The following is a 26,329-nucleotide window of genomic DNA, read 5'->3' on the forward strand; positions in this document are numbered from 1 at the left end:
AATAAAAGAAGTTGCTTTTATTTAATCATTTATCTAAGTTCTTGATTCAATACACGATCGATTTGCCAATTACATTGCCCACATATTACGTGTTATTGGTGGAAATCACGAATTCTGCACGAAAACCTTGTTATTTAAACATGTGAACATATAAGCTATATATTTATGTTTATTATGTCTGTGTGTGATATGATATCCATTAATCCTTAAAAAGTATTATGAAATGTGGAAGGTTAATCACATGGAAAATTACAAATATAATAAGAAATATGAATTATGTTATTTAAATATATTGTCACATATTTAAATAACATAATTCATATTTCTTATTATATTTGTAATTTTAATAAATAAGATAATATTAGGTGCTTATCCGCATAATGTGTAGAGTAAATATTAAGTATAATTCTTCTATTTGAATATGTAAATATAATATATATAAATATAACTATAAAAATATTATCTGATATTTATAATTGTAAATATATATAATAATTATGTAATTGTAAATAATGATTAAAGTTATATTTATTTTATAATACAATTGCATAAATGTTAGACAGTTATTGGTTTTATAATTTATTTTAGTAGTATTTTTATATGAATAAAATTATACATTAAATATATCAAATTATATTAATATGTTCTATCTAACCGGTCTAACATCAGATTAAGATACTTTGCTTTGATATAAAAAAAAATATGAATTATAATATGCATGAAAATATTTAGATTTTTTTATTATTAAATAGATAATATGATTATTTAAAAAAAGAAAAAAATTAAAGAAAGATGAGATAAAAAAATAATATTTAGTAACATAAATAATATTATATATTAAATTTTTATTAATATATTGATAAGAAACAAAAAGAAAGAATATTTTTATAAATTAAATGTTTGAGTATTAAATATATATTTAATATAAATTAATATTTTATCAAATTAATATTAATGGCATATGATGTAATTAATCTAGTAAATTGACTCTAATTTAAAAAATTCTTTGAGAAGCTGCTACATTTTAAAATGACACAATTGTAAATCATATGATACAAAGGTTTTTTTCGAATTTGTCCTAAAATAATAATAGAAGATGTTGAAATGTAGAACTCATACTAACAAACACATGCTCTGGAAATAGCTCGGCCTTTGAGAGGCCTTTCTCTCCCAACTCCCCTAGCCGCCGGTCTCCTCCCTAGTTTTCTCCGTTAGCCCTCTCCGGTTTTTAGCGCGCCTAGCCAGAGACGTGAGAGGGCCCTCACTTCTCACTTTTTCTTTTGCCTGGTGTCTCTCTCTGCGGTTTGCCTTCTGTCTCGGTTCTGTTTGGTGTGTCGGTGGTCTCTCCGGCGAAGCATCTCGGAGTCGCCTCTGGCGGTTGTCGACAGCCCTTGCAGATCCAGTCTTATCAAGGACTACGGCCGGTTTCTGTTCCTCTCTGGCTTGTCGTTGATACCCCTCGGTGGCTACGCCGTGTTGGTCTGTTTGCTGGTCTCCCGGTGTCAAGGTGGAGGCTCAAGCCGTGCTCTGCGGCGGCGCGCTGAGGAGCGTTGAGTAAAGCTCGCCGTTTTGAAGACGTCGACGGGTCTTGAAAGCGTTTCTCGGAGGAGGTGAGTTGGAGGCATCAGGTACCGCTGTCGATTGTTCAGTAAACCCGCCGGTGGCGGGTCTGAAGGGAATCACGGTGGCGGCATGAACCAGATCTGGTTCCTTCGCTCTGCAAATCGCGCTCCAACGCTCCTCTTGGTGGGCTCTGTATTTCTCCATGCGGTTGATGTTTTCGTCATCAAGCGGTGCTTTCATTCAAAATGGCGGTTCAGATCTCCCTTGGAAGTTTCGTTGATGGCGGCTCATGCTCCCGTCGCAGGCGGATTAGGGTTTTCGAACTCTGTAGATTTTTGCGGTTTTGTCTTTCCAGATCGGGATAGGACGCAATCTGGGCCCATTAGGAGATTTAGTGTGCTCGCTTTAAATTTCTGGTTTTTTTTGTCGGCCTATTATGGGCTTAGTTTTGTTTCCTTGTTTTAGTGTAAGTATTGTAAGCCCAAAAACCAAAAAAATATATTTCAATATGAAGATCATTTAACAAAAAAAAAACAAACATATGCTACATTAATAAATAACAGTATAGCACAATGATAAAAAAACATTTTGGGTGACATGTACGTATTTTCGTCTAGTTAACACTAACAAATACAAAAACAGATTTTTTTTGTTCTAATTCTTACCATATTCTTTTTCATATATAGTGCTATTTATCTTAAATGATATTGAAGAAAAGATTCATATGGTTTATGTAATTATGTTTACGTGCTGTTAAAATTTCTCTGGCTTATTTTGGAAGGTAAATTACTCTAGCAAAAAATACTGTTTTTGGTGCATTTGTTTAGAGTATGCTTGGAGTTTATGACAAAAGAAACATAACAAAAAATGGATTGAAGATCTCAAACTTTAATGGGTTATATAGTTTATACTTGCGTATATGTTATAACTTATAACGATCAAGAATCAAATAGTTTGGGCTGAAAACCAAACTGAAATGGACCAAGGCGACCAAATATCAATCTTGGAGAGATATGGGTTTCTCGGAATAAAAGAAAGCATCGATTGTATGCATAGAGAGTGGAAGAATTGTCCTACCGCTTGGAAATGACAATATGCACATGGTTCTGGAAAACCGACAATCGTCTTAGAGGCTGTAGCATCACAATGGCACACATTTTTTGGACCTCCAGGTACCATTAACGATATTAATGTTCTTGATAGTTCACCTGTTTTTGATGACATATTACAAGGTCGAGCTCCAAAAGTGTAATACTGGTTCAACGGACACGGGTATCATTTGTTGTACTACCTCACAGTCGGTATTTATCTAAAATGGATAACTTTTATACAATCTATTCAAATTCCTCAAGGTCCAAAAACATCGTTATATGCTACATATCAAAAATCAGTCCAAAAAGATGTTGAGCAAGCTTTTGGAGTTCTGTGATGCGAGCTAGGGTTGCTGTCGCAAAATAGTTTTAAATTTATAAACCCTAGTATCTGCAAGTGCACAGCCGTGCTTTGTAGTACTAAGGGTGTCGATCCACAGAAAAAGTTGTTTTTTCTGCAGAAACTTCAAACTGGATTAGTAATTGAAATCAAAGACCAATGGGGTTTTTTATGGGGTTTTGGTGTCACGATTTTACTAAGCTAAACAGGATATAAAAATAGATAAAAACAAGGATGAAAAACGTGCCGGGCATTAGGATTCATCCTAGGGTTCATGATATATGACACAAAGAATTTAGGTAAGGATTTTCTATGATTCTGAAACTAGGATAGACACTTCTAAGATTAGCCAACTCTTGTCACCCTAATCATCTAATTACTTATTCATGACAATTAACTCTCGCTCTCATGCCAGAATAAGATCATGCATTTCAGCTCGGAATCCATCTCGACTTACGTATCCTCCGTAGGTAGCTTTCGTCTCCTACGACGGTGACGTCCAAAAGATCCAGTTCAGGCAACTCAGATACAACACTCTCGTGGTTCGGCTTTAACCTAGGATCGGACACTGGTTAGCTACTCTAGCATTACCGCATTGAGATTTGGATGAATGGGATAATCATTTAAAATTGAAATCTTTTCACCTAAAAAACCTTGATGTCATCGGTCATGGGGTCCCTTTTGATGGCCATCTTCACCCAGCAAGGTGACTACTCAGACATGGCTGAGCTTGACAACATCATCATTTGTTTTGAAACAGAAAAGCAGTAAAGTAAAAGAGATTGCATAAACTGAATAGATAGATGAAAAGAAACAACAAAGGTTCAAGAGAAAAATCTATATCTCCCTAATCTAAACCTAAGAAACAAAAGTTGGGTGTCTCCCTATCAAGGGCAAAGGATCACACACGAAATTAGGTCTTCTAAAATACATATTTATAGGTCTCCAAGTGTTTCTGATCGTCCTCAGGGTTTCTTTTGCAAAGAGAATTAGTTGGGCTTGAAAACAGGCTATTGGGTCGTTTATGGGCTTGTTGCAGAATTGGGCTCTCCAAGGCTGGTAAATATGGGTCCACCATGGCTGGAGGCTCTGAGGCGTGGCCAGGATGGTATTCACCGTGGTCACGAGCTCCTGGACCGCGGTGGTTGGTCTATGATGCCCAAACTTCATTCTTTCTCTTGCTTCTTTTGCGAAACTGCAGAACATTTCTTAAGTAAATTGGAGATAACTTATGCTCCAACCGTTAGATTGCTTTTATTTTACTTGTATTGGAAATATGGTTGTTTCCTCTATCTTGTATCCAAATTTGAGCTTGATCAGACGGTGAGAAAGTCTTCATCGGATGTGAAACCTCTGACGGTCCGAAATTGGCCAAAAGTGGATTTTTCTCCAATTCACATTGTTTTTTCCTAAGTAACCTGAAAAGTCTTTTAAAACTCCAAAAATGGAAAACACTTATAAAACCTTCAAAAGTGATTGAAAACACCTGCACAAGATACTGAAAGTGATCCATGAATATTGTCAAAATCAGGTGTTATCAACTCTGCCAGACTTAAATCTTTTTTTGTCCTCAAACAAAACAGAATATCTAACTCTAGAAAAGAGGTTTGAAAATCCCAGAAACTAACAAAATCTCAGAGACCATGCTTCTAAACCAAAGTTAGTCATTATGCTCATATCTGGTATAGTCTAGAAAATTCTCACCAAAATACAAGCATAACTAGTCCGTTGATCCGTCATGCGAAAGTCTAGACACTTAAACCTATCTTCCAGTCAACTAGCTCTTAACAGTCATTCAAAAGTTCAAGTGGTTCTCATCAAAAAGACTTTAGTAAATCAATCAGGGCTAGGTATTCAAAATGGCTGTTTAAAGGGTGAGGTTCTCAGTGTTTAGGGTTACTTTTTTCTGGAGAGACAAGACATTATGCAAAACAGCAAGAGAGGATGGAACTGTTGATGCCCCCACAGTTTCCAGTCACATTCTTCTTGCCTTAAGATTTCTGATCTCCTTCCTTCAAGGTCTTTCTCCTCATGACTACCCCAGACTTAGATTTTTGTCCAGGTTTTAAAACCAATGATCCACCAATGAATATTTGTAGCCTTATCCAAATAATTTTGGCTATCCTAGACTCTTTAGCCTTTTGGTTTCCTTACCTTACATTCTTTTTTTTTTGATTTTATTTTTTTTTTGAAAAAGGAAACCGCCTTTTGATATAGAGTCTTAGGGAGCACAAAAGTGACATTTATGATTGAGCTTTTTGAGGCACCATTGAGCTTTGATATATTCTTGATGCTCCACTTTCCCAAATTCCTTCAGTCTTTCTCTTGAGTGACTGAAAACTATGTTGTTCCTCCCTCTCCGGCGTTTTTGCACATATCTGTCGATACAAACTAAAGAGAGAATGCATGAGGTTTGAACATCAAGGTTTGGGTAAAGGGTGTGGTACCAGCTAAAGATGAACTGGCCATCTAGGACAACAAGGAGTGGCAACAATGATGTAAAGATGTCCTAGATGTATATCATGATGCCTGCCTAAAACCAATGATGAGAAAATTAGATGTCAAGATTATGTTCAAGTGAAATGAGCTAGTATATTCTGGTAGAAAATATCTCCATGAATAGAAATCCTCTGGTGGGAGTTCGTAGCGCAAGTACTCTAGCTACCGCCTAGTTTAGTACTAACCACAAAAAGAATTAGCATGTAAAGTCTAGAAGCACACGAGTCTTATTCATCATAGTTTTGTTTTTGGTGTTCCTGTTTTTGAAATCAGTGTTCCTGTTTTTGAAAAACTTTTTAAAACTTTGAAAACCTTTTATGAAAAACAAACTCGAAACAAACCAAATTTTATTAGTAAAGGATGAACATCCTCCCCCAGACTTAAATCGCACTGTCTCCAGTGTGAAAAAGTTGGTGAGAATATGGTAAATAAAAAACAAAAGAGTCTAAAAGAAAAGAAAAGAAAATGATGTAGAACCGTGGGTATGATGAGGTGATGGATGGGCGCCTATGTCTCATGGCTATCGTCTGTCTCTGTGACAGAGGAATCATCATTGCATCTGTGGTTCTTTGCATGAGTCTCTTCACCATAGTGCTCATGCGAAATGCTAGAGAAAGTTCCATGACCTGCAAAACAGAATTCTCGAGACCAAGAATGAATGAGGCTGTATTTTGAATCTTTTATTATGAGCAAAGATGTTCATACAGCTATCTCAAATACATTCAAATGACAAACAAACAGTTATTGTATCAACATTGCAAAATCTGGGAGTTCCTGGTCAAATTCGATATATATAGTGATGCTCAACATATGAGATTTCTAAATCAAGATTATTTTAATGCTCATTCATATGCATTCTAATCAAGTTATCTATCAACAATGACCAAACAATCCAGACTTGCTAAGCTGAATCAAACAGTTCTCCAAATTTCGATTTTCTCAAGTGTTCAAATCTCAGATTTCGAAAGTCACAAATCTATGGGGTCTAGGTGTTAAATCATGCATTTGAACTACCTAGAAGTGTAGTCTTGAGCTCAAAGACAATTTTCAATCATCCTAAGGTAAATTTCTACTCATTCTAAGAAAACTCTAAATTTGAGTTCATGAGAAAAAGTGAGAAATTTGGATCCATACCTTGATGAAAGTGTGATGTGATGATAGATTTGGAATCTCCATTGAGAAATAGTGAGACAGGTTTGAAAATTTGAAAGGATTTGTCAAGTTTGAAATCTGGTCTTTTCTTCTCAAAATCTCCAAGCTTGTTGGAGAAGATGATGAAAAAGACATTTTGATCTTTAAAATCCTCTTTTTCTTTTAAAAAGGTGTTTTTCCTAAGAAAATTTTATTTTAAAAGTTTTTAAGGACTTACCTGGATGCAGATGGGTTTTAGAACGGTTATGGAGGTGATATGATGAAAAGAAATTCTTGACTAGAAGAGATGCCATTGTTGGTCTTTGTGGATCTCCTTGAACAGATACCAGTACAGACCACTTGCACCAAAACTTGCATAACTTCTTGCTCAAAGGTCCAATACCTGATTTTCCAACTCCATAAGATCGGTGACTCAAACAGATTCAACTTTTATGAAGGGTCCGGCTGAATATGGGAGAAAGGCTTCCTTCTTGCCGGTTTTTTGATGTGCATCTGATTGGTATAGCTGCAAGACAAGTTCATATTCAAACGGCCATAACTTTCAGATCACGGCTTCAAATCTTATGATTCCAAGTGTTCTGGAAAGATACTCTCTCCTCGACAAACTTGGTGAAGATACCAAAGTCTGAATCGAAGTATAAGACCTCCGTCTCAGGAAATCTTTAAAATGTGTCGCCAGGTGAAGGTGAGGCTGGCAGTGGCTGGGAAGATGGGTTGGCTGCGGGTCAAGAGGTCGTGGCCGCGGTACAGGTGAGGCTGGCCGCGGGTCAAGTCCTCTGGGCCGCGGTAAAACAGTTTTTTTTTTGTGTTTTGTGTTTTTTGAAAACCTAAAACTAAGAAAAAGAAAACATTATTGGAAAAAGAAAAAAAAAACTAAAAGAAAACATACCTACAAAAGAATTGTCTCCTCCACGATCAAAGACTAGTCTTGGAACTTCTCTGGGATATGAATCTTCAATGTTTTCTCCTTGTGACAAGTCTTGAGGAAAGAGTCTTGAGGGCCATCTATGTTTCACTTTGGCTCCATTTGAGTCTTGATCACGTCCCATATGAGCAAAGATCAAGTGTGCATCAAAAGAAATCTTGTTGCACATTGAACTTCTCTGGTTGATGTTTTGATGAAGTGTGAAGGGTGGACCTTCTTCTAGGATGTTTTCAGGGACCTTTGTAGCTCCTCCAGGATCAAAAACTGGTTCTTCTCCACTGCTTATGGTCAGGCAAAGAGAGTTCTTTGCATCCTTTCTCATCTCCATAACATGGAAATCATTAGGAAGAAGACAATCTTCAACTTGAAGAGGCAAACTCGGCGTGAAACCAAATAGAGCTGCAGTAGAAAGATCTCCAACATGAATATAAACCATAGATGAATGAGATTTCGAAATACATGTTCCCTCAGAGAGTTTTGGTATTTGAATCACATCAGATTTGATGTCACAAAGAGAATCCTGAACTTATATTCCTTGCTCTTCTTCAGGAGCTTCAATCAGCGACTTCACCATTAGTGTATCATCCTTCATGAGATTTTTCTCATACTCAAAGTTGTGAGGAGTTGATACAGAGGAAGGCTTTGGCTCGTCAAGAACAGGAGGATTGTGATCCTCTTCATCTACTTCGAGGCACTCGAGTGGTTTGGTAGTGATGAGGTCATTGCTGGGAACAGAAACAAATTCTTCTCTTCCTTGGTCAAGGGATTCGATGATGGGAGAATTAGGATCCAAGAGACTTTCATTGGACATGGTATTCTTAACAAATTTGAAGGAGGTTTCTCCATCTAATTCATAAGCTACCCAACATCCATCATCTCTAGACTCGAATTCATGCAGCTCTTGAAGCATACTATCTATCTCTTCAGCAGCTTGCTGATTCATCTCAGCAACAAGTCGACTAAGCTTGGGACTTAACCGATTTTGTTATGAACTAAATCGATGGGGGTGAGATGGTTGATGACTTGCCATAGGCGAATACACTTCATCTCGATAGTGATGGTTCTGATGAGAGTTCCAATCCATGTCGTCTGATTCACTGTAGGCGTATGAATGAGAGTATTGAGCAACACACGGGTAATAACACCCTCGCCCAATGATTTCATCTTCCTCCCAAGGTGAATACATGTTCCAGAAACCTGAAACAAAGAAAAACAAAATGAAAAATTAAAAGAAAAAGGCGTCTAAGACTCGGATTTACTAACCTATGAAGTTTGGTAGAAGCAAGAACGATGCTCTCCCCGGCAACGGCGCCAAAAACTTGATGCGAGCTAGGGTTGCTGTCGCAAAATAGTTTTAAATTTATAAACCCTAGTGTCTGCAAGTGCACAGCCGTGCGTTGTAGTACTTAGATGTCGATCCACAGGAAAAGTTGTCTTTTCTGCAGAAACTTCAAACTGGATTAGTAATCGAAATCAAAGACCATTGGGGTTTTTTATGGGGTTTTGGTGTCACGGTTTTACTAAGCTAAACAGGAAGTAAAAATAGATAAAAACAAGGATGAAAAACATGGCAGACATTAGGGTTCATCTCTAGGATTCATGATATATGACACAAGGAATTTAGGTAAGGATTTTCTGTGATTCTGAAACTAGGATAGACACTTCTAAGATTAGCCAACTCTCATCACCCTAATCATCTAATCACTTATTTATGACAATTAACTCTCGCTCACATGCCAGAATAAGATCATGCATTTCAGCTCGGAATCCATCTCGGCTTACGTATCCTCTATAGGTAGCTTTCGTCTCCTACGACGGTGCCATCCATAGGATCCAATTCAGGAAACCCATATACAACACTCTCGTGGCTCGGATTTAACATAGGATCGGACACTGGTTAGCTACTCCAGCGTTACCGCATTGATATTTGGATGAATGGGAGAATCATTTAAAATTGAAATCCTTTAACCTAAAAAATCTAGATGTCATCGGTCATGGGGTCCCTTTTGATGGCCCTCTTCACCCAGCAAGGTGACTACTCAGACATGGCTGAGCTTGACAACATCATCATTGGTTTTGAAATAGGAAATCAGTAAAGTAAAAGAGATTGCATAAACTGAATAGATAGATGAAAAGAAACAGCAAAGGTTCAAGAGAAAATTCTCTATCTCCCTAATCTAAACCTAAGAAACAAAAGTTGGGTGCCTCCTTATCAAGAGAAAGGAGCACACACGAAATTAGGTCTTCTAAAGTACATATTTATAGGTTTCCAAGTGTTTCTGGTCGTCCTTAGAGCTTCTTTTTCAGAGAGAATGAGTTGGGCTTGAAAACAGCCTATTGGGCCGTTTATGGGCTTGTCGCAGAATTGGGCTCTCCAAGGCTGGTAAATATGGATCCACTATGGCTGGAGGTTCTGAGGCGTGGCCAGGATGGTATTCACCGCGGTCACGAGCTCCTGGACCGCGGTGGTTGGTCTATGATGCCCAAACTTCATTCTTTCTCTTGCTTCTTTTGCGAGACTACAGAACATGTCTTCAGTAAATTGGAAATAACTTAAGATCCAACCGTTAGATTGCTTTTATTCTACTTGTATTGGAAAGCTGGTTGTGTCCTCTATCTTGTGTCAAAAGTTGAGCTTGATCAAAAGGTGAGCTTGATCTTGTGTCCTCTGCAGAACATGTGAAACTTCTGACAGTCCAAAATTGGCCAAAAGTTGATTTTTCTCCAATTCGCATTGTTTTTGCCTAAGTAACCTGAAAAGTCTTTTAAAACTCCAAAACATGGAAAACACTTATAAAACCTTCAAAACTGATTGAAAACACCTGCATAAGATACTAAAAGTGATCCATAAATATGATCAAAATCAGGTGTTATCATTCTGCAAACTCGATTTGCAATTGTCAAAAATCCAGCTCTTCTCTGGGATAAGGAAAAAATTGGAAAGATTATGTGAGCATTTATCATATTGCACAGTATGATAGTAAAAAATGAACGAGATAGCTACACTCAGTATGATATATCAGAATTCGAACAAAGAGAAGCAAGCAGAACTTCACAAGTGGATTTGACGTATTCTAGAGATATGCCTACAAATCTCGACAATATGATCGGCATTCAAAATCAAGTCTGTGATAGACAAATACATCAAAAATTGAAAGAAGATTTAATTGAGCATATATGGAACAATTTTGGTACTTCTCAAGATTACAACTAAACGTTTTACGATTTTAATATCTATATTTTACATGTTTTAAATTTTATGTAATGAATTAAAAATCTAGTTTTATAAGAAATGTATGTTTAAAATTAAGAACTAAATAATTTTTTTTTTTTAAAAAAATTATTCTTAAAAACTCGTAAACGGGATTCACCAATGGAGGCACAAAACGCTAAGAGCATCATTAACGCAGTCTCCAACTGCGTTTCTAGCAGAAACCAAATAATAATAAATTGAGACCGCGTTTCTTATTTGGCAGAAACGTTTTTTATTTCGCGACTTTTAGAGACGTTTCCTCCCACACGTGGCAGCCTTTTATTTGCTAAAAGATTTGGGAGAAAATATTTTCCCGACACTCTCGACAACACTAATTTAATGGCGTGAAAAGCACACTGGTGGTGGTGCAGAGACGGTGGTGGCGTATGATTGTGCGCGGTGGTGACGCAGCAGCAGTGACACGGGAAGGCGAGACAGCAGCGGCAGATCTCTCTCTCTTTCTCCCTTAGTCTTGCAGCTACAGTCGAGGAAGAGAGAGATACATACAGTCATACACATGTGTCTCGATAAAAGGAGAAAAAAACGAGAAGGGAAAGAAGACTGGGCCTTGGGCCAAAAATTTTAACGAGCTCAAATTACAAAAATGAAGATTTTTTTTAAAGAAACTCTGAATCTCTTCCATTGGACAGTCCAAAAGTGTGGGGTTTTTTTTATCCAAATTTCTTATTCAATTTAATGCTGAAAAAATAGTTAAGAGATCTATATGGGTCTCACCGTTAATGATGCTTTAAGAGCATGATTAACGCAGGTTTCACATGATCTTTTATAATTTTTAATTAATAAAAGTCTAAAAACTCACAGACCAAAATTAAAAACGTCTCTTATTTGGGGACAATTAAGAGACGTCTCAAGATGACAGGTGGCAGCATATCATTTTCTAGTATTTAAATAATAGCTAAAAGACCCATAATGAGTTTTAGCGTTAATCATGCTCTAAGAAGTTTTTCACTATTCATCGTAAAAAGAAAAATTAATTTAGTATTGCTAAGAACCTCAATGAGAGGTTTTCTAATGTACATGCTCTTAAATTATTTTTATCGCTGGGATGTAATGGGGTTTTTAGGGAAATTAGCTAATAAAATAATTAAAAAAACATTAAAAAGCTAAGAACCTGAGTTCTTAAATTCTTAGATAAAAACTCCATATAAGGGAGATTCTTAAAAATGTGGTAGAATCGCATTGGTGAAATTTTTTTTTGTGTGTGTGGGCTAAAAATTGGGAATGGGCCATAAAACAAAAATGCCCAATATTCTATCTCTAAAATTGGTTTTATTAAAAAAAGTTCAACTTTCTGTCCATAAAACAATTTTTGTTTGAGTTCATGTAATGCAGTATTAAGATGGTTTTATTAAATTTTGTATGTTTATAATTATGATCAAATCAATAATTACGTATATTAAATAATTTTTATAAAAAAAACCCTAATGAGATTCAAGGATGGAGAGGCAAAAAACATAAAAATTCTTAACTTTTTTTTTAATCAAAAACTTATAATTAAAAAACTTTAAAAACCCCATCCCAGATTTAAGAATGGAGATGTTCTTAGAAACTTAGGCAATAATGTCATAGTTAAAAGATTTTTTCAATAGTCTTTTTATTCGCGCGTTACAATAACTGTCATAGTTAAAAAAAAAAATCATTAGGTAATGGGTTTACTAATACTTAAAACAACTATTTCTAGAGAATAGAAATTAATATAGAGAATGCAAATTATGTCGAAAAAAATAGAGAATGCAAATTAATATTGAAAATTTTATAAATTTTTTTAAACATGATGCAAGTAGAATCGTTCACTGTGATCCATTAGTCAAAATAAAACTATCTATCAAGAACATGATGTAGAATTATTTGTTGTGAATCCTTGTATGTGGATATAATTATATGTTGTAATAGAGAAATATTATTCACACGATTAAAAGAAAAAAATTATACCAAAAATATACATATATACTATAAAAGAACCAAATCTTTTAAACAATAAGATTTAGTCACATGCCTTATTTTTAAATATCTTTATTGACTGTCTTTTTCTTGGTCAATTCATGATTTTCATTACTTAAGCAATCTTGTTCAAAACTAGACATAGGTTACATAAAACAGTTCTAGCTAGAGTATCTAGACAGTTAAACTTGCTTGAAACATGAAAGAAGAAAGACCTTATTGACGGTCTAAGAAAAATAAATAGCAGTCAAACTTATATTCTAATGAATTGAAAGTTTGATTAAGATCTCTGTCGAAAGTATATTATCAATCACGTTAATAAGGTCTTTCTTGTCAAATCACGTTAATAAGGTCTCATATAATTATCAATCACGTTCTATCGAAAAGAACGAGACTACGAGAAGTCGAGAACGATCTGAGTCATCTTACAAATACGGTTATTATATTTTTGGAGAAAATCTTAGAAATCCAATTGACAACTAAACAACACTCTTTCTTGATACAGTACCATTTTTGTTTAATATTAGAATTGGTCATATTTGGATATTTATGATTAGACACGACTAGAATAAGTCGTGTCCAGGTGAAAAAACTTATCACTCTAAATTAAAAACTTTTTTGTTCACACAGTTCACGCAAAATGAAACAATAAAAAAATTAAATACTATTAAAATAGAAAATTTGTTGCTTCAACAAATTGTTCTATGAGATCATTCTAGTCTCGCTCTATACAACTTCTCTATTAACACGCTACGATATTTAAGTTTGTAAAACTATCTCTAGAGACTTGAAAAAATGTTTTATCAATATTTTAATTTGATTATACGGTTAAGCCACAATTGTGTTTAGAACCCATCTCATTTTTTCTTAAATTATTATAAAAATGGTAAGATACCATTTTTTTTTTTACGGCAGGTAAGATACCTATGAAAATTTTACCAAAAAAGATACCTATGAAAAATACTTTCAATGAAAAAGAAAAAAAAATACTTTCAATGTAAATGCTCCAAGAGTGTGAAACTTTACGAAAAAAGAAGTAAAGGGTACTTTGAAAAAAAACTAGTTAAATTTGGGTCTTAAATTGTTTTTCCGTTTGTCCTAGAAATTGTACTGAACTGAATCAGATAAGTTGGTGAGATGGGATCCTAAAATTTATAAAATTATCAAAAAGGGGCAAAAAAATAAATAAAAAGACCAAGACAAAGGCCGTGTCTTGCACAGAATCACAGATACAGAGTCTATCATCATTTTAAGGTTCGAAAGTAATCAATTATCAGAGTCTCTTCTTCTCTATTGGCTTTTGAATCTCTCTTTTGGAGGATCTGAAGAAGGGAAATGCATCTGATTAATGCGGTGGCTGCGGCGAGGATGTTGTCCGGATTCGGACAATCTAACGGCACCAACGGAGGCGAATCGATCCCGTTTGGATCACCGTGGTGGTTCATCTACGCCGGCGTTTCTTGTTTTCTCGTTCTCTTCGCCGGAATTATGTCTGGTCTCACTTTGGGGCTTATGTCTCTCGGTCTCGTCGAGCTTGAGATTCTCCAACGCAGTGGCACTCCTAACGAGAAGAAACAAGCCTGTGATTCTTCTTCTTCATTCTTCTTCTTGTTCCTAATATCTCCTCTGTTTTCGTGGGATTGCGTCTGTTTTTACTATGTTGAATTTTGATCTGATCATGATTCTGTTTGAATTTCTTACATTTGTTTGTTTGTCGGAATGATTTTTCAGCTGCGATTTTCCCGGTTGTTCAGAAACAGCATCAGCTTTTAGTGACACTGCTTCTCTGCAATGCTGTTGCAATGGAGGTAAAGTATCTTGCTTTTTGATTCCAAAACTCTGTTGCTTCTTTATCATGAAAACAGTGGGCTTGAGTGAGATCTAAAGTTACTTGATTTATGGAAAATTGGCAGGGTCTTCCTATATACTTGGATAAGTTATTCAATGAATACGTTGCTATTATTCTTTCGGTCACTTTCGTTCTTGCTTTTGGTGAGGTATGTTGTTTTTATAGAAGTCTCTCTTGTTCACAAATCCAAGTTTATATGGTTTATCAAGGCTTGAACAAGGACACTTCTTGTTTTCGACTTTGAAGGTTATTCCTCAAGCGATATGCACGAGGTATGGACTCGCCGTTGGAGCGAATTTCGTCTGGCTTGTCCGCATTTTGATGATTCTCTGCTACCCGATTGCATTTCCTATCGGCAAGGTATATCTTGATTCTTTAATCTAGAATGTTATTGTTGTTTCGAGCATCGCATTTTATGACTTTCTTCCTGTCTAATAAGGTTGCTGAATCTCTCATCATATGCTTATTCTTGTTCTATACCATGAGTTATGTTTTCTTCTTCTTTTTTTGGTTTTAACCTCTTTTATGCTTTTTGGATAGGTCTTGGATTTGGTGTTGGGACATAATGACGCTTTGTTTAGACGGGCTCAGTTGAAAGCTCTTGTATCCATTCACAGCCAAGAGGTATTATAGAGACTTTGAAGACGCTGACTACTTTGGAGTTTCAGGGTTACTAATTTTGGCTACCTTGTTTTGGTTGTGACTATGGTTTTTAGGCTGGCAAGGGAGGTGAACTTACGCACGATGAGACCACAATCATAAGCGGAGCACTTGATTTGACCGAGAAGGTATGTGGTAGATAAAAATTTCACTCTCTACAACTCCTGAATCATGGATTTATCTGTATAGAACTAGTGAGAGTTATTCATGCAAAAACTGGTGTATTTTGGTTTTACCAGACTGCACAGGAAGCCATGACGCCGATTGAATCGACCTTCTCCTTGGATGTAAATTCAAAGCTGGATTGGTGAGTTTGATTCTTAAACTGTCATACTTGTAAGAAAATAGTTTTTACCTGTTGTCTCAATGTTCCTCTATTACTAATGTTGAAAACTCTTGCACGGTGCTCGTTTCTGTAACTATCTCCGGATCTGTGTCTTATACTGCTTGTAAATAACCTCACAGGGAAGCTATGGGTAAGATTCTTGCACGAGGCCATAGCCGTGTCCCTGTCTACTCTGGAAATCCAAAAAATGTTATCGGTCTTCTCCTGGTAAGTGTTGTTACCTCTCTTGTTTGCATGTTTCAATGGTTTCTTGTCATGTTTTTGCAAACTCTAAACAAGAAACTCTTCTGTTTGCTAGGTAAAGAGTCTACTTACTGTTCGCCCTGAGACAGAGACCCTTGTCAGTGCAGTTTGTATACGGAGAATTCCAAGGTTTTTGCCATTACTAATTCTGATGATCTCTGTGTAGAACGAAACTTCGTGTTGTGATCAGTGTTGTTATAATGCTTTTCAATAGGGTTCCAGCTGATATGCCACTGTATGATATACTGAATGAGTTTCAAAAAGGAAGCAGTCACATGGCTGCAGTTGTCAAGGTCAAGGGTAAAAACAAAGTTCCTCCTTCAACACTGCTCGAAGAAAACACTGAAGAAAGCAATGCCTCGGATTTGACTGCGCCTCTGTTGCTAAAACGAGAAGGAAACCACGACAATGTCGTTGTCCAAATCGACAAGGCTAATAGACAATTGATGTTTCAAAGCAACGAGGCTGTGCCACACGGGTTCTCGCATACTTCAGAAGATATAGAGGATGGGGAAGTCATAGGTATCATCACTTTGGAAGATGTGTTTGAAGAGCTTTTGCAGGAAGAGATTGTTGATGAAACAGATGAATATGTTGACGTACATAAAAGGTTTGGTTTTGATACTCTTTATGGCATTAGTAATAACATGTTGAGTTGCTGAGAAATCTCCCATTTTTGTAGGATTCGAGTAGCTGCAGCAGCGGCTGCTTCATCAATAGCTAGAGCTCCTTCAAGCCGGAGGTTGATTGCACAAAAGGGAGCTGTGAGTTAAAACACTCTTTTGCAAACACAAATGGTTTGTTCTTATGTTGCAGAGAGAGTTAAGTTTTGTCTATAACGTTTTATTTGCAGGGAGGACAGAATAAGCAACCACAGACGATGAAAGGTTCTGGTCAGGAACAGGATAAATTTCTTGGAACTATAACCGAGCCTAGTCGAGGAAACAAATGATGCTAAGAATCGTTCTTGTGTTCTTGCTTGAGGAGCCAAAAACTCTGTTACGGTATATGAAAGGAACAGAGAATAAATTTAAAAGATCCATTTGGGTAACACTCATACTATCCATCTTATTATCATACATATACATAAATCAGCAAAAAGCAAACGGTTCGTCCCAAATTTTGAAGATGTTTTGTCTACTGAGATGTATGTGTACGTTTTTGTAATTTATTCAATAACTTAATTCTTTTTTTGTTTGATCACTCTATTTGTCCTAAGCGCACTTATCATAATTTACTATGGTCATAGAATTTTCTGAACGCTATTTTGTAATTGCAATAGTTTTGAAACAATGAGTCAAATTTTTCGCCACCCATCACTAATCTTTGATACATTAATGGCTTTTCAAAAGTCTAGACAAAATAGAAAAATCCATTGATAATAGATTTTTTTTGGAGGCACGTGTTGAATAACAGTTTTGTCAAATATGGCGTCTCATATTTTAAATACAACGGTAGACCATTTAAGCTTGTAGATGAAAGCACAAGCACATCTTTGCAATATACAATATCGATAGACAAAAGAAACTTTAACAATGTGATACGTGAATATACTAAATCATGCTAGAAATGAAATAGATGAATGAATTTTCAGAAAAATGCAAGACAAAAAAAAATTTAGAATCATTAGATTTCGGTGATAGATTATCCTATTTACTGATGAACTTTCTCGTTTATGAGTTAAATAAAATTTCACGTATATGCAAAAATTATGATTTAATATTTTATAATTTGTAAAAAAAACTAAAAAGTAAAAAATTTAAAGACAAGCACACCAATATCGAAAACATCAAATCACTGAGAAAAAAATTAAGATTGAGAACATCGATATCAAATCACTAACCAATAAACAAGTTTTACTAAATAACAACTAAATTTACTTATTTTGATTTTTTTATTATTAATTGGTTTCCAGTTAAATTTTATCACATGTTTTCTATTTGAATTAAGTTTATTATTCATTATTTATTGTTAATTTGACGTATTGATTCTCATATTTAATGTAAATTATCTAATTTTTCTAATCATAATTAATTTTTTTTTCAATGTAATATATGTGTGAAGTGTCTTACATAGCCATATTTCTATTTTGAAACACTTTTTTATAACTATGTAAAACACTTCGCATACACATTATATTGAAGAAAAAAGAAAGTCAATCATCTAAATCTTATACTCACTGCAAATAATCTTGCCAAAGCTCTCAAGACTATATACCTAGATTAACCTTCGATCGAGATCTTTGGTACTCCATGCAAGACTTGGATTCTACATGGAGTAAAGGTACATTAGCTAAAAAAATGCCAGCGTTTAATGTGTCTTTTTCACATTTTTACCTAATGTGGTTTTTGGTTGTGCTCATGATAACCACGTTAATAAGCACAAGGATCCGTTTGGATTAGAATTATAAAAATTGTTGTTGGTTCACTGGTTCAGTTCAAAATTTTCATATTGTTTAGGCAGGTTTGATGATTCTTCCTATGTTCACAATGTTTTAGTCAGAGAATATTTTAAAGATTTGACTTTTTGTGCACTGATTTTGAACTCAAAATTCATTAATTAGTTGTCTTATCACACTTTCTTAAATCTTTCGAATCACTGAATCTATCAAAAAAATTGATACGAATGCTTAACTTATAATTTACATATAAATGAAGCTAAACTCGTTCTTGTGTTCTTGACAAAAAAAAAAAAACTGTTGCAGTATATGAAATGAACAAAAAATAAACATGAAGATCCATTTGGCGACTCTTATACCTTCATCCATCATATTATCATACATAGATATAACTCAGCAAAAGGCAAATAAAATCTTCCCAATTTTTGAAGATGTTTCGTCTACTAAGGGTATATGTGTACGATTTTGTAATTTACTTAATAACTCAATCACAATTCTCTACATGATCATACAATTATGTGGCTGCTTTTATGTAATAGCAATAATTCTGCAGTAGATCAATTTTTTCGCCACCCATCGTTAATCGTTGGGTTTTCTCAAAGTCTTTAGACCAAAAGAAAATTATTGATATTCCTTTTTGTTTCATGTCACATGTTGGAAAATGGGTTTGTCAAATTTTCACCTTATAAATCAAAAACAACTGTAAACATTAAGCTTATAGGTGAAATTAGCACAATTAATATAAATACCGATAGACAAAAAAAGCTTTGATAATGTGATACATACGTGGATATACTAAATCATGCTAGATTCTATTCCCTTCGTGATTGTTTTAAACCGTATAAAGATTTTCTGGTGCAAAAAACTCAATGTAATATATTCCTTCGATTTGTGTTATCCATTAGTAACAAGTCTAGCCTTATACTTTGGCTGTTCCACTCAGGTATTCCAATCTTAAGTTTATAGCTCAATTAACAGCCAATAACCTTTCGCTCTTCTTGTTTATCATTCACATCCCAAGTGTGATTTTTACCCAGCGAATCCATTTTCGAATTCCAAAGCGCCTCTTCTAGCTTCCATGAATGACACTGGTTCACTAAGATTTATCGTTTCTTCACTCGCTAAAGCATGCATATGCAACAAAATATGTGCCTTCATAATTTGATGGAGTATCCCTTCTTCCACACATATCTTTGGCTAACAGATAGTTGTCCAGATTCTCTGTCATAATATTTGTATCAGTTTCATCAACCTATTCTGGTGAACTTGACTTTTATTCTTGATATGACTCTGTCACTATATAATTTTGATCTGCTCCACCTCGATTTGAACTTTCCCTTGGAGATTCATCTTCTTTGAATACTTCTATGTACTAGGTCTTTTGCTGAAAGTAACCTTCTTCTTCGGCTTCAGTTTCCACTTTCAGCTGATTTACCCTATCTGAGTTCAAATCCTTAAACAAGCTTTCTTCATAGAAGACCACATTCTTACTCATATCAACTTTATGTTCCTCTAGTAACCATAACTTGTGACTTTTGTTCAATGTGCATACCCAACAAATATTCCCTTTGTTGCATGTTGACTTATTTTGTCTATGATTGTGTGCACATAGGCCAATTCATTTGAATATAGTTTCTTTGGTGTTATATGAAACCTACATTATAATCTAACAGTTATATAAGAAACACATATCATTTCATTCATTAATAATTTATTTTGAGTTGGTTGCTAATAAAGCTCAATCATCTCCACTAAGTGATCTTATAAACCCGAAAAGAAAAAGAGACCGTGTGGGCTCCGTGTTAAGGTTAATCATTCCCTAGGTCTCCCCATGATACCTCGGACTTTTTTTGTCTTGTATCAAATATTAGTTAATCTATAAAACTGTAAAATATTGTTAGAAAAAGTACATATGAAGTGGAAGGGCATGGCCATATATTTTCAGGTTATTCTAATCCCAAGTGGTCACGTACTCGCGTTAGTGGAGATGCATGTGCACCAAATCATCACTGCTTATAAATTGCGCTTATTTAATTAGTCGTACAATTTCTCAGTGTTGTATAATACCCAGAGCTATCATAGAAATAACCAGAGAAAACCACTAATTAACTTAGAGTGGTTATTAGCTAACCTAAGGGTACCCACTACTATGTCGCGGCCTAGTGCCGTGCTTAAACATACGGTAGCTTAAGACAAATCTAAAAATATAGCTTTTTTTATTAAAATGAAATAAAATTAAAAGTAGTAATTTTACATAAAATTTGATAATGTAGCTAAAATATATAAATATTAAAGCATATTTTTTAGATTTGTTTTTAAGTATTGAAATTTTTTTTTGGATTAGTTTTCTTTTTTTTTGTTGTTGTTGATCTTGAATACTATAAAACAGAATATATATATATATATATATATATATCTATATTAAAAAATATTTTAGTATTATTTTTTCTCAAATAAAAACCTCAACAATATTTATCAGACTAAATAATATATATATATATGTGCATAGATAAATTAGAAAAAAATGTGGCCTTAATATGGAGTAATATTTTGGGTGGTCTTAGGCAAATGCTTATTTTTTAACACATGAGGCACGGCACTGTCGCGGCCACGAGCCTGGACAAGCCACTCAAAAACCAATGGTGAGGTGGTATCAAAGTCACTAGCTAGCCACAGAAAACTGTAGAAAAGACTCGCAACTTTTAGCTACAAAATTGTATCTGGCTTAGCTGCAAGCCTCCAAACATAGCCTACATAGCCACCATTACACAAAAAAGGTAATTCTGATAAAATTTGCTGACGAACTTTTGACGGTTTTATAATCTGTCAAAACTTCGTTGGTGCACCACAACCGCCCTTTCCATGGCCACTAGCCGATACTGTATGTGCCCATATTTTAAAACGAATTAAATGTGAATATTATATAGTTTTGTATCTTAAATGCTTCTCTCTCCCTACCTCTTCGTAAAGTCGCTGTCCTTTTCATATTTAAAAGAAATAAGTATATACCAAGAAAAAAATATCTGAAACAAAGAAGAGAACAAAAAACAAATCATTTCTCCAATCCGTGTTTTATTCGCGTAATCTTCATTGTTATCAGAGATCTGGTTATTATTTGATTGATAGATCTGAGTTATTTGTTTATTTATATTCTATAGTCTATTTCGTTTCGAATCTTTAGGTTCTTTTTCTTCACCTCCTTTTTTAGTCAGTCCCAGAGTTTGATAGTACATAAGTACATAGCTTATTATAGCTAATTAATCTTTTCATAAATCTAAGCCACTTCTTTCAGTTTTGGTCTCGTCTCAGGCAAAATTGCTCCAAAGAGTTCTAGCTTTCTCTGAAAATTTTGGGGAATTTTTGTTGCTGTTTCTGGATATAAAGCAAAATGGCTGAAATAGGAGAAGGAGAGGAAACGATTAAAGGGAGAAACATAGAAGCTATGTGGGATTTAGAGCAGAAACTTGATCAGCCCATGGATGAAGAAGCAAATAGACTCAAGAACATGTACAAAGAGAAGGTAAACACTTTTTATAACTTATCACGTTTCCTTCTTTTAATATTTTTAGAGTATCATCTCCATTCAATAGCTCAAAGAAGATGAACGATCAACATAATCAGTGTCTGGAATTGAGAAAGTTCTTATTTGACTATGATATGAGGATAAGGTAATTGATTTTTTGATGGGTTTTATTCAATCATGGATATAGTTTTTTTTTTTAAGTGTTATATAGTCTTCAAATTTTAATATTTTGATGAAATATTTAGAGAATTCATATGTGAAATATTTATGTCATATCTTTAATTTTGTTCCCTAAAATTTATTCATGAACTGTAACTTAATTGTAATTCATTTCAATGATTCAGTTTCAAAAAATTCAAGTTTTTAGTTTTGAATAACATTCAGTTTTAAAAACTTAACTGAATAACACAAAACTTTTAAGTCGTTTCACCAATGATTTACACCGGATTTTGATACTATGAGACAAAATTGATGATGCTGATTCAATCATATAAGTTCTGATATAAAGAAAGTTGAGTCTTTCTTATCTTATTATGTTTGTTGTCTATTTGTATTCAGAGTTTGTCAACGTTGATGCTTCTGAGGCTGGCCTTCCAAAGTTTAGGGATAGTTTATGGCGACTTAGGGACTTCTCCCTTGTACGTGTTTTATAATACGTTCCCTAACGGAATAAATGAAACTGAGGATGTGATCGGAGCACTTTCTTTGATCATTTACTCTCTCTTGCTCATTCCTCTCATCAAGTATGTCTTCATTGTCTGCAAAGCTAATGACAATGGTCAAGGTAGGTTATATATGAGCTTATTATGGGCTTTCAACTCAATACCGTGGATTGGCACATATCCGTTATACACTAGTGTTGGTCCTTTTAAATTTCCGATTTGGATAGTAAAACGGGTCTCATTGATCTGTTCAAAGTGAGTAAAGCCCCTGGTTTAGTTGGTCCTAAATCTATCAATGTGTGTAGGTGGGACTCTAGCTATTTACTCGTTGCTGTGCAGAAATGGTAAACTGAAACTAATCCCGGACCAGCAAAGAAGTGATGAGGACCTCACCACATATAGTCGTACTTTCTTGCCTGAAGGCTCTTTGGCTGCAAGAACGATGAATTGGTTGGAGAAGAAAGATTCTAGGAAGAGAGCGCTTCTGATCATTGTTCTTGTGGGGACTTGTATGACGATTGGTGATGGCATCTTTACTCCGGCCATCTCTGGTTCGTACGAATATATGATTCTCTTTGCTTTGCATTTCTTGGATTACTGAGTGGTTGTTTATAACATTATCCATGCTTCAGTTCTTTCAGCTACTGGTGGGATCAGAGTTAACAATCCAAAGATGAGCAGCGGTATGCTTTTTTTTACCGGATTGTTGTTGTTCTTCACCCGTTGTCAATTGCTAAATTCCCCATTTCCTTTTGCTTTTAGACACAGTTGTGCTCGTGGCTGTTCTCATTTTGGTGGGTCTGTTCAGTATGCAGAAGTATGGTACAGACAAAGTTGCATGGCTCTTTGCACCTATTGTGTTTATTTGGCTTCTCTTTATTGGAGGCACCGGATTATACAACATCTGCATATATGATTCAAGAGTTTTAAAAGCCTTCTCTCCCACATATGTATTCATGTACTTCAAAAGAAGAGGGAGAGATGGTTGGATTTCCCTTGGGGGAATTCTTCTCAGCATAACAGGTTTACTACTATTTTTCTTTTATTTGCAAGACTCCAACAAAAAAAAATCTTTGAAACCATCTCTAAATGCTTCTTCTCTTTCTTGTTTATCCTGAAAACAATGCAGGGACTGAGGCACTATATGACGACATTGCTTATTTCCCATTATTAGCTATACAACTCGCCTTTACGTTTTTCGTGTTCCCTTGTCTTCTTCTAGCATATTGTGGTCAAGCTGCGTACCTTGTTGAAAACAAGGATAACGTTGCAAATGCGTTTTATGAATCTATCCCAGGTTTGTCATAAAGCTTTCTCAAGCCTATTACTGATCTGAAGTCATACAAAAAATTGAGAGTCTCTCTTTTGCTTTGAATCTACAGATAGTATATATTGGCCAATGTTTATAGTCGCTACACTAGCCGCGGTTGTTGGAAGCCAAGCTACAATATCAGGAACATATTCGATAATCAAGCAAGCTGTGGCTCATGGATGTTTTCCTCAAGTCAAAGTGGTTCATACTTCGAAGAAGTTCCTTGGTCAGATCTATAGCCCTGATATCAATTGGATACTCATGCTCGGTTGCATAGCCGTCACTGCTAAGTTCCAGAATCAGAACCAAATAGGGAATGCATACGGTATGTTGTTTTGCTTTAAACCATTTGATAAAACTGTTGGCTGACTATCTCTATTCTCTCTGGTGGAAAATAGGGACTGCGGTCGCGGTTGTGATGCTTGTGACCACATTACTCATGGTGCTGCTTATGCTACTCGTGTGGAGGTGCCACTGGGCTCTCGTCCTCATATTCACCGTGTTATCCCTCGTGGTGGAAGGAGCCTACTTCTCAGCCGTGCTTTTAAAGATCAATCAAGGAGGATGGGTTCCACTAGTTGTAGCAGCGGTCTTACTTCTTGTAATGTTGGTTTGGCATTATGTAAAAGTCAAAAGATACGAGTTCCAGGTGCATAGCAAAGTGTCAATGAGCTGGATCCTCGGCCTCGGTCCTAGCCTTGGCCTTGTCCGGGTCCCAGGGATTGGGATAGTTTACTCAGAACTAGCAAGTGGCGTTCCTCACATCTTCTCTCATTTCATCACTAACCTCCCTGCCATTCATTCAGTCGTTGTCTTTGTTTGCGTCAAGTACCTCCCTGTCTATACTGTCCCCGAAGAAGAGAGGTTCCTCGTGAAGAGAATTGGATCCAAGACATTCCGAATGTTCCGGTGCATCGCCAGGTACTTTCTTGGTTTCTTTCTCTGTCTTTTCCAATAAAGCTTATGTGTCTTTGTAATACCCTTGTATATATATCAACAGGTACGGTTACAAAGATCTACACAAGAAAGACGACGATTTCGAGAACAAGCTATTCACCAACTTGTTTTCTTTCATTCGAATCGAAAGAATGATGGAGCCAGTTGCGAGCTCAAGAAACAGCAGCAATGCTTCTATCTGCAGCCAGGCGGAACAGTCCAGAGAAATATTGATCCACAACAAAGAGATAGAGATGTTGTCTTCAATCGTGGACTACACGGTATCAACATTGGATACGGTCGTCCCCCTTGGTTCGCCGAGCAACATGGCGAGTCTTGGCGAGGAAATCATGGTGGATGAGGAGGAGATAGATGAGCTAGAGTTTCTAAAGAATTGTAGAAAGTCAGGGGTTGTTCATATTCTAGGAAACATTGTAGTGAAAGCAAGAAAAGGTTCATCGCTTCCCAAGAAGATAGCCATTAATTATGTTTATGCGTTTCTTAAGAAGATTTGTAGGGGGAACAATGCCATCTTCAATGTTCCTCATGAGTCCCTTTTGAACGTTGGACAAGTCTTTTATGTGTAAAGTTATATCACTCGGTGCAGTCTGAAAACCCTTAATCTGAATGGGTTGTTTGTAGACAGCTAGAGTTTGAGCCTTGGAACTAAAGATATTAAAAATGGCTAACACGCCCCATATTCAAACGACCTTGCACTAAGTTAAAATATTTTGTATGTTTTGGCAGATCAGTTCCACGTACTGAAACACACTCTCTATAAACAATTTTAATTCGTCTTATGATCGTAGGTTTTGAAAATCGATCATCTAGCTCTGAAGTTTTAGGTTTTCCCCTTCTTTCATTTCTTAAAAATAGGAGGAAAAAATTAACTTAAATATTGTACATACTAATATGTGGAATAAAATATTTATATTCCAAAATTAGAGATGGTCTATGGGTTATCAATTTAACTTAAAGAAAATGTCGATATATACCTATTACTATTCATAATTTGTTGAAAAGGAAAACATATTATTCAAATACTGTATATTTTTCATAAATATCATGTTACTCTTATATACCTCGAGTGACTAGTTTAGAGCATCTCCAACCCAGCCCTTAAATCCTCAAATTTGAGGTTTTTTGTGCTCCAACCAAACCCTTAAACCCTCAAATTTTGAGGTTTTGAATAGTGAAACCTCAAATTTGAGGATCCACTATTCAAACCTTTAAAACACTGTTTACTTTACATTTTAGTCTCCACAATTACATATCTTATCAATAAACATACTTTTTGTTTTTCTTTTTATTTTAGTCCATACAATTAGATATCTTCTAAATATATAAATGTAAAATGTATATTTAGAAATTTAAATATCATTAATAAAAAAATAAATACTTGAAATTTAATATTACCAATATAAAAAAATTATTACATGACATTCTTATAATTAAATATAATAAAAATACATCAAAACACACAAAATAAATCACCACAAGAAAAATAAAGCTACTAAACACATAAATATTACACAAAATAAACCATACAACAATACTAATAATTTGGTAAATTGGATCCTGAACCTCCAAGATCACAAAAAAATTGTCCATTATA

At 35.2% G+C, this 26,329-nt stretch overlaps 2 protein-coding genes across 2 annotated transcripts; both read left to right on the plus strand.

Moving 5' to 3' along the window:
* Window positions 1-13,976: 13,976 nt before the first annotated feature.
* LOC18029485 (DUF21 domain-containing protein At4g14240) lies at window positions 13,977-17,080 on the plus strand. Its single transcript, XM_006414698.2, has 12 exons — window positions 13,977-14,367; window positions 14,517-14,593; window positions 14,699-14,782; window positions 14,881-14,994; window positions 15,175-15,258; window positions 15,351-15,422; window positions 15,534-15,601; window positions 15,760-15,847; window positions 15,939-16,012; window positions 16,098-16,493; window positions 16,566-16,647; window positions 16,737-17,080. The coding sequence occupies exons 1-12, from the start codon at window positions 14,121-14,123 to the stop codon at window positions 16,833-16,835; spliced, it is 1,485 nt and encodes a 494-aa protein (XP_006414761.1). The 5' UTR covers window positions 13,977-14,120; the 3' UTR covers window positions 16,836-17,080.
* Window positions 17,081-21,322: 4,242 nt separating this feature from the next.
* Window positions 21,323-25,357, plus strand: LOC18029486 (potassium transporter 9). Its single transcript, XM_006414699.2, has 9 exons — window positions 21,323-21,801; window positions 22,363-22,588; window positions 22,772-23,017; window positions 23,099-23,149; window positions 23,229-23,489; window positions 23,596-23,763; window positions 23,849-24,103; window positions 24,177-24,699; window positions 24,779-25,357. Exons 1-9 carry the CDS (start codon window positions 21,670-21,672, stop codon window positions 25,299-25,301), a joined length of 2,385 nt encoding a protein of 794 aa, XP_006414762.1. The 5' UTR covers window positions 21,323-21,669; the 3' UTR covers window positions 25,302-25,357.
* The last annotated feature ends 972 nt before the right edge of the window (window positions 25,358-26,329 follow it).

Source organism: Eutrema salsugineum, unplaced genomic scaffold, assembly GCF_000478725.1.
Source record: "Eutrema salsugineum unplaced genomic scaffold, Eutsalg1_0 scaffold_1, whole genome shotgun sequence".
NCBI lineage: Eukaryota > Viridiplantae > Streptophyta > Magnoliopsida > Brassicales > Brassicaceae > Eutrema > Eutrema salsugineum.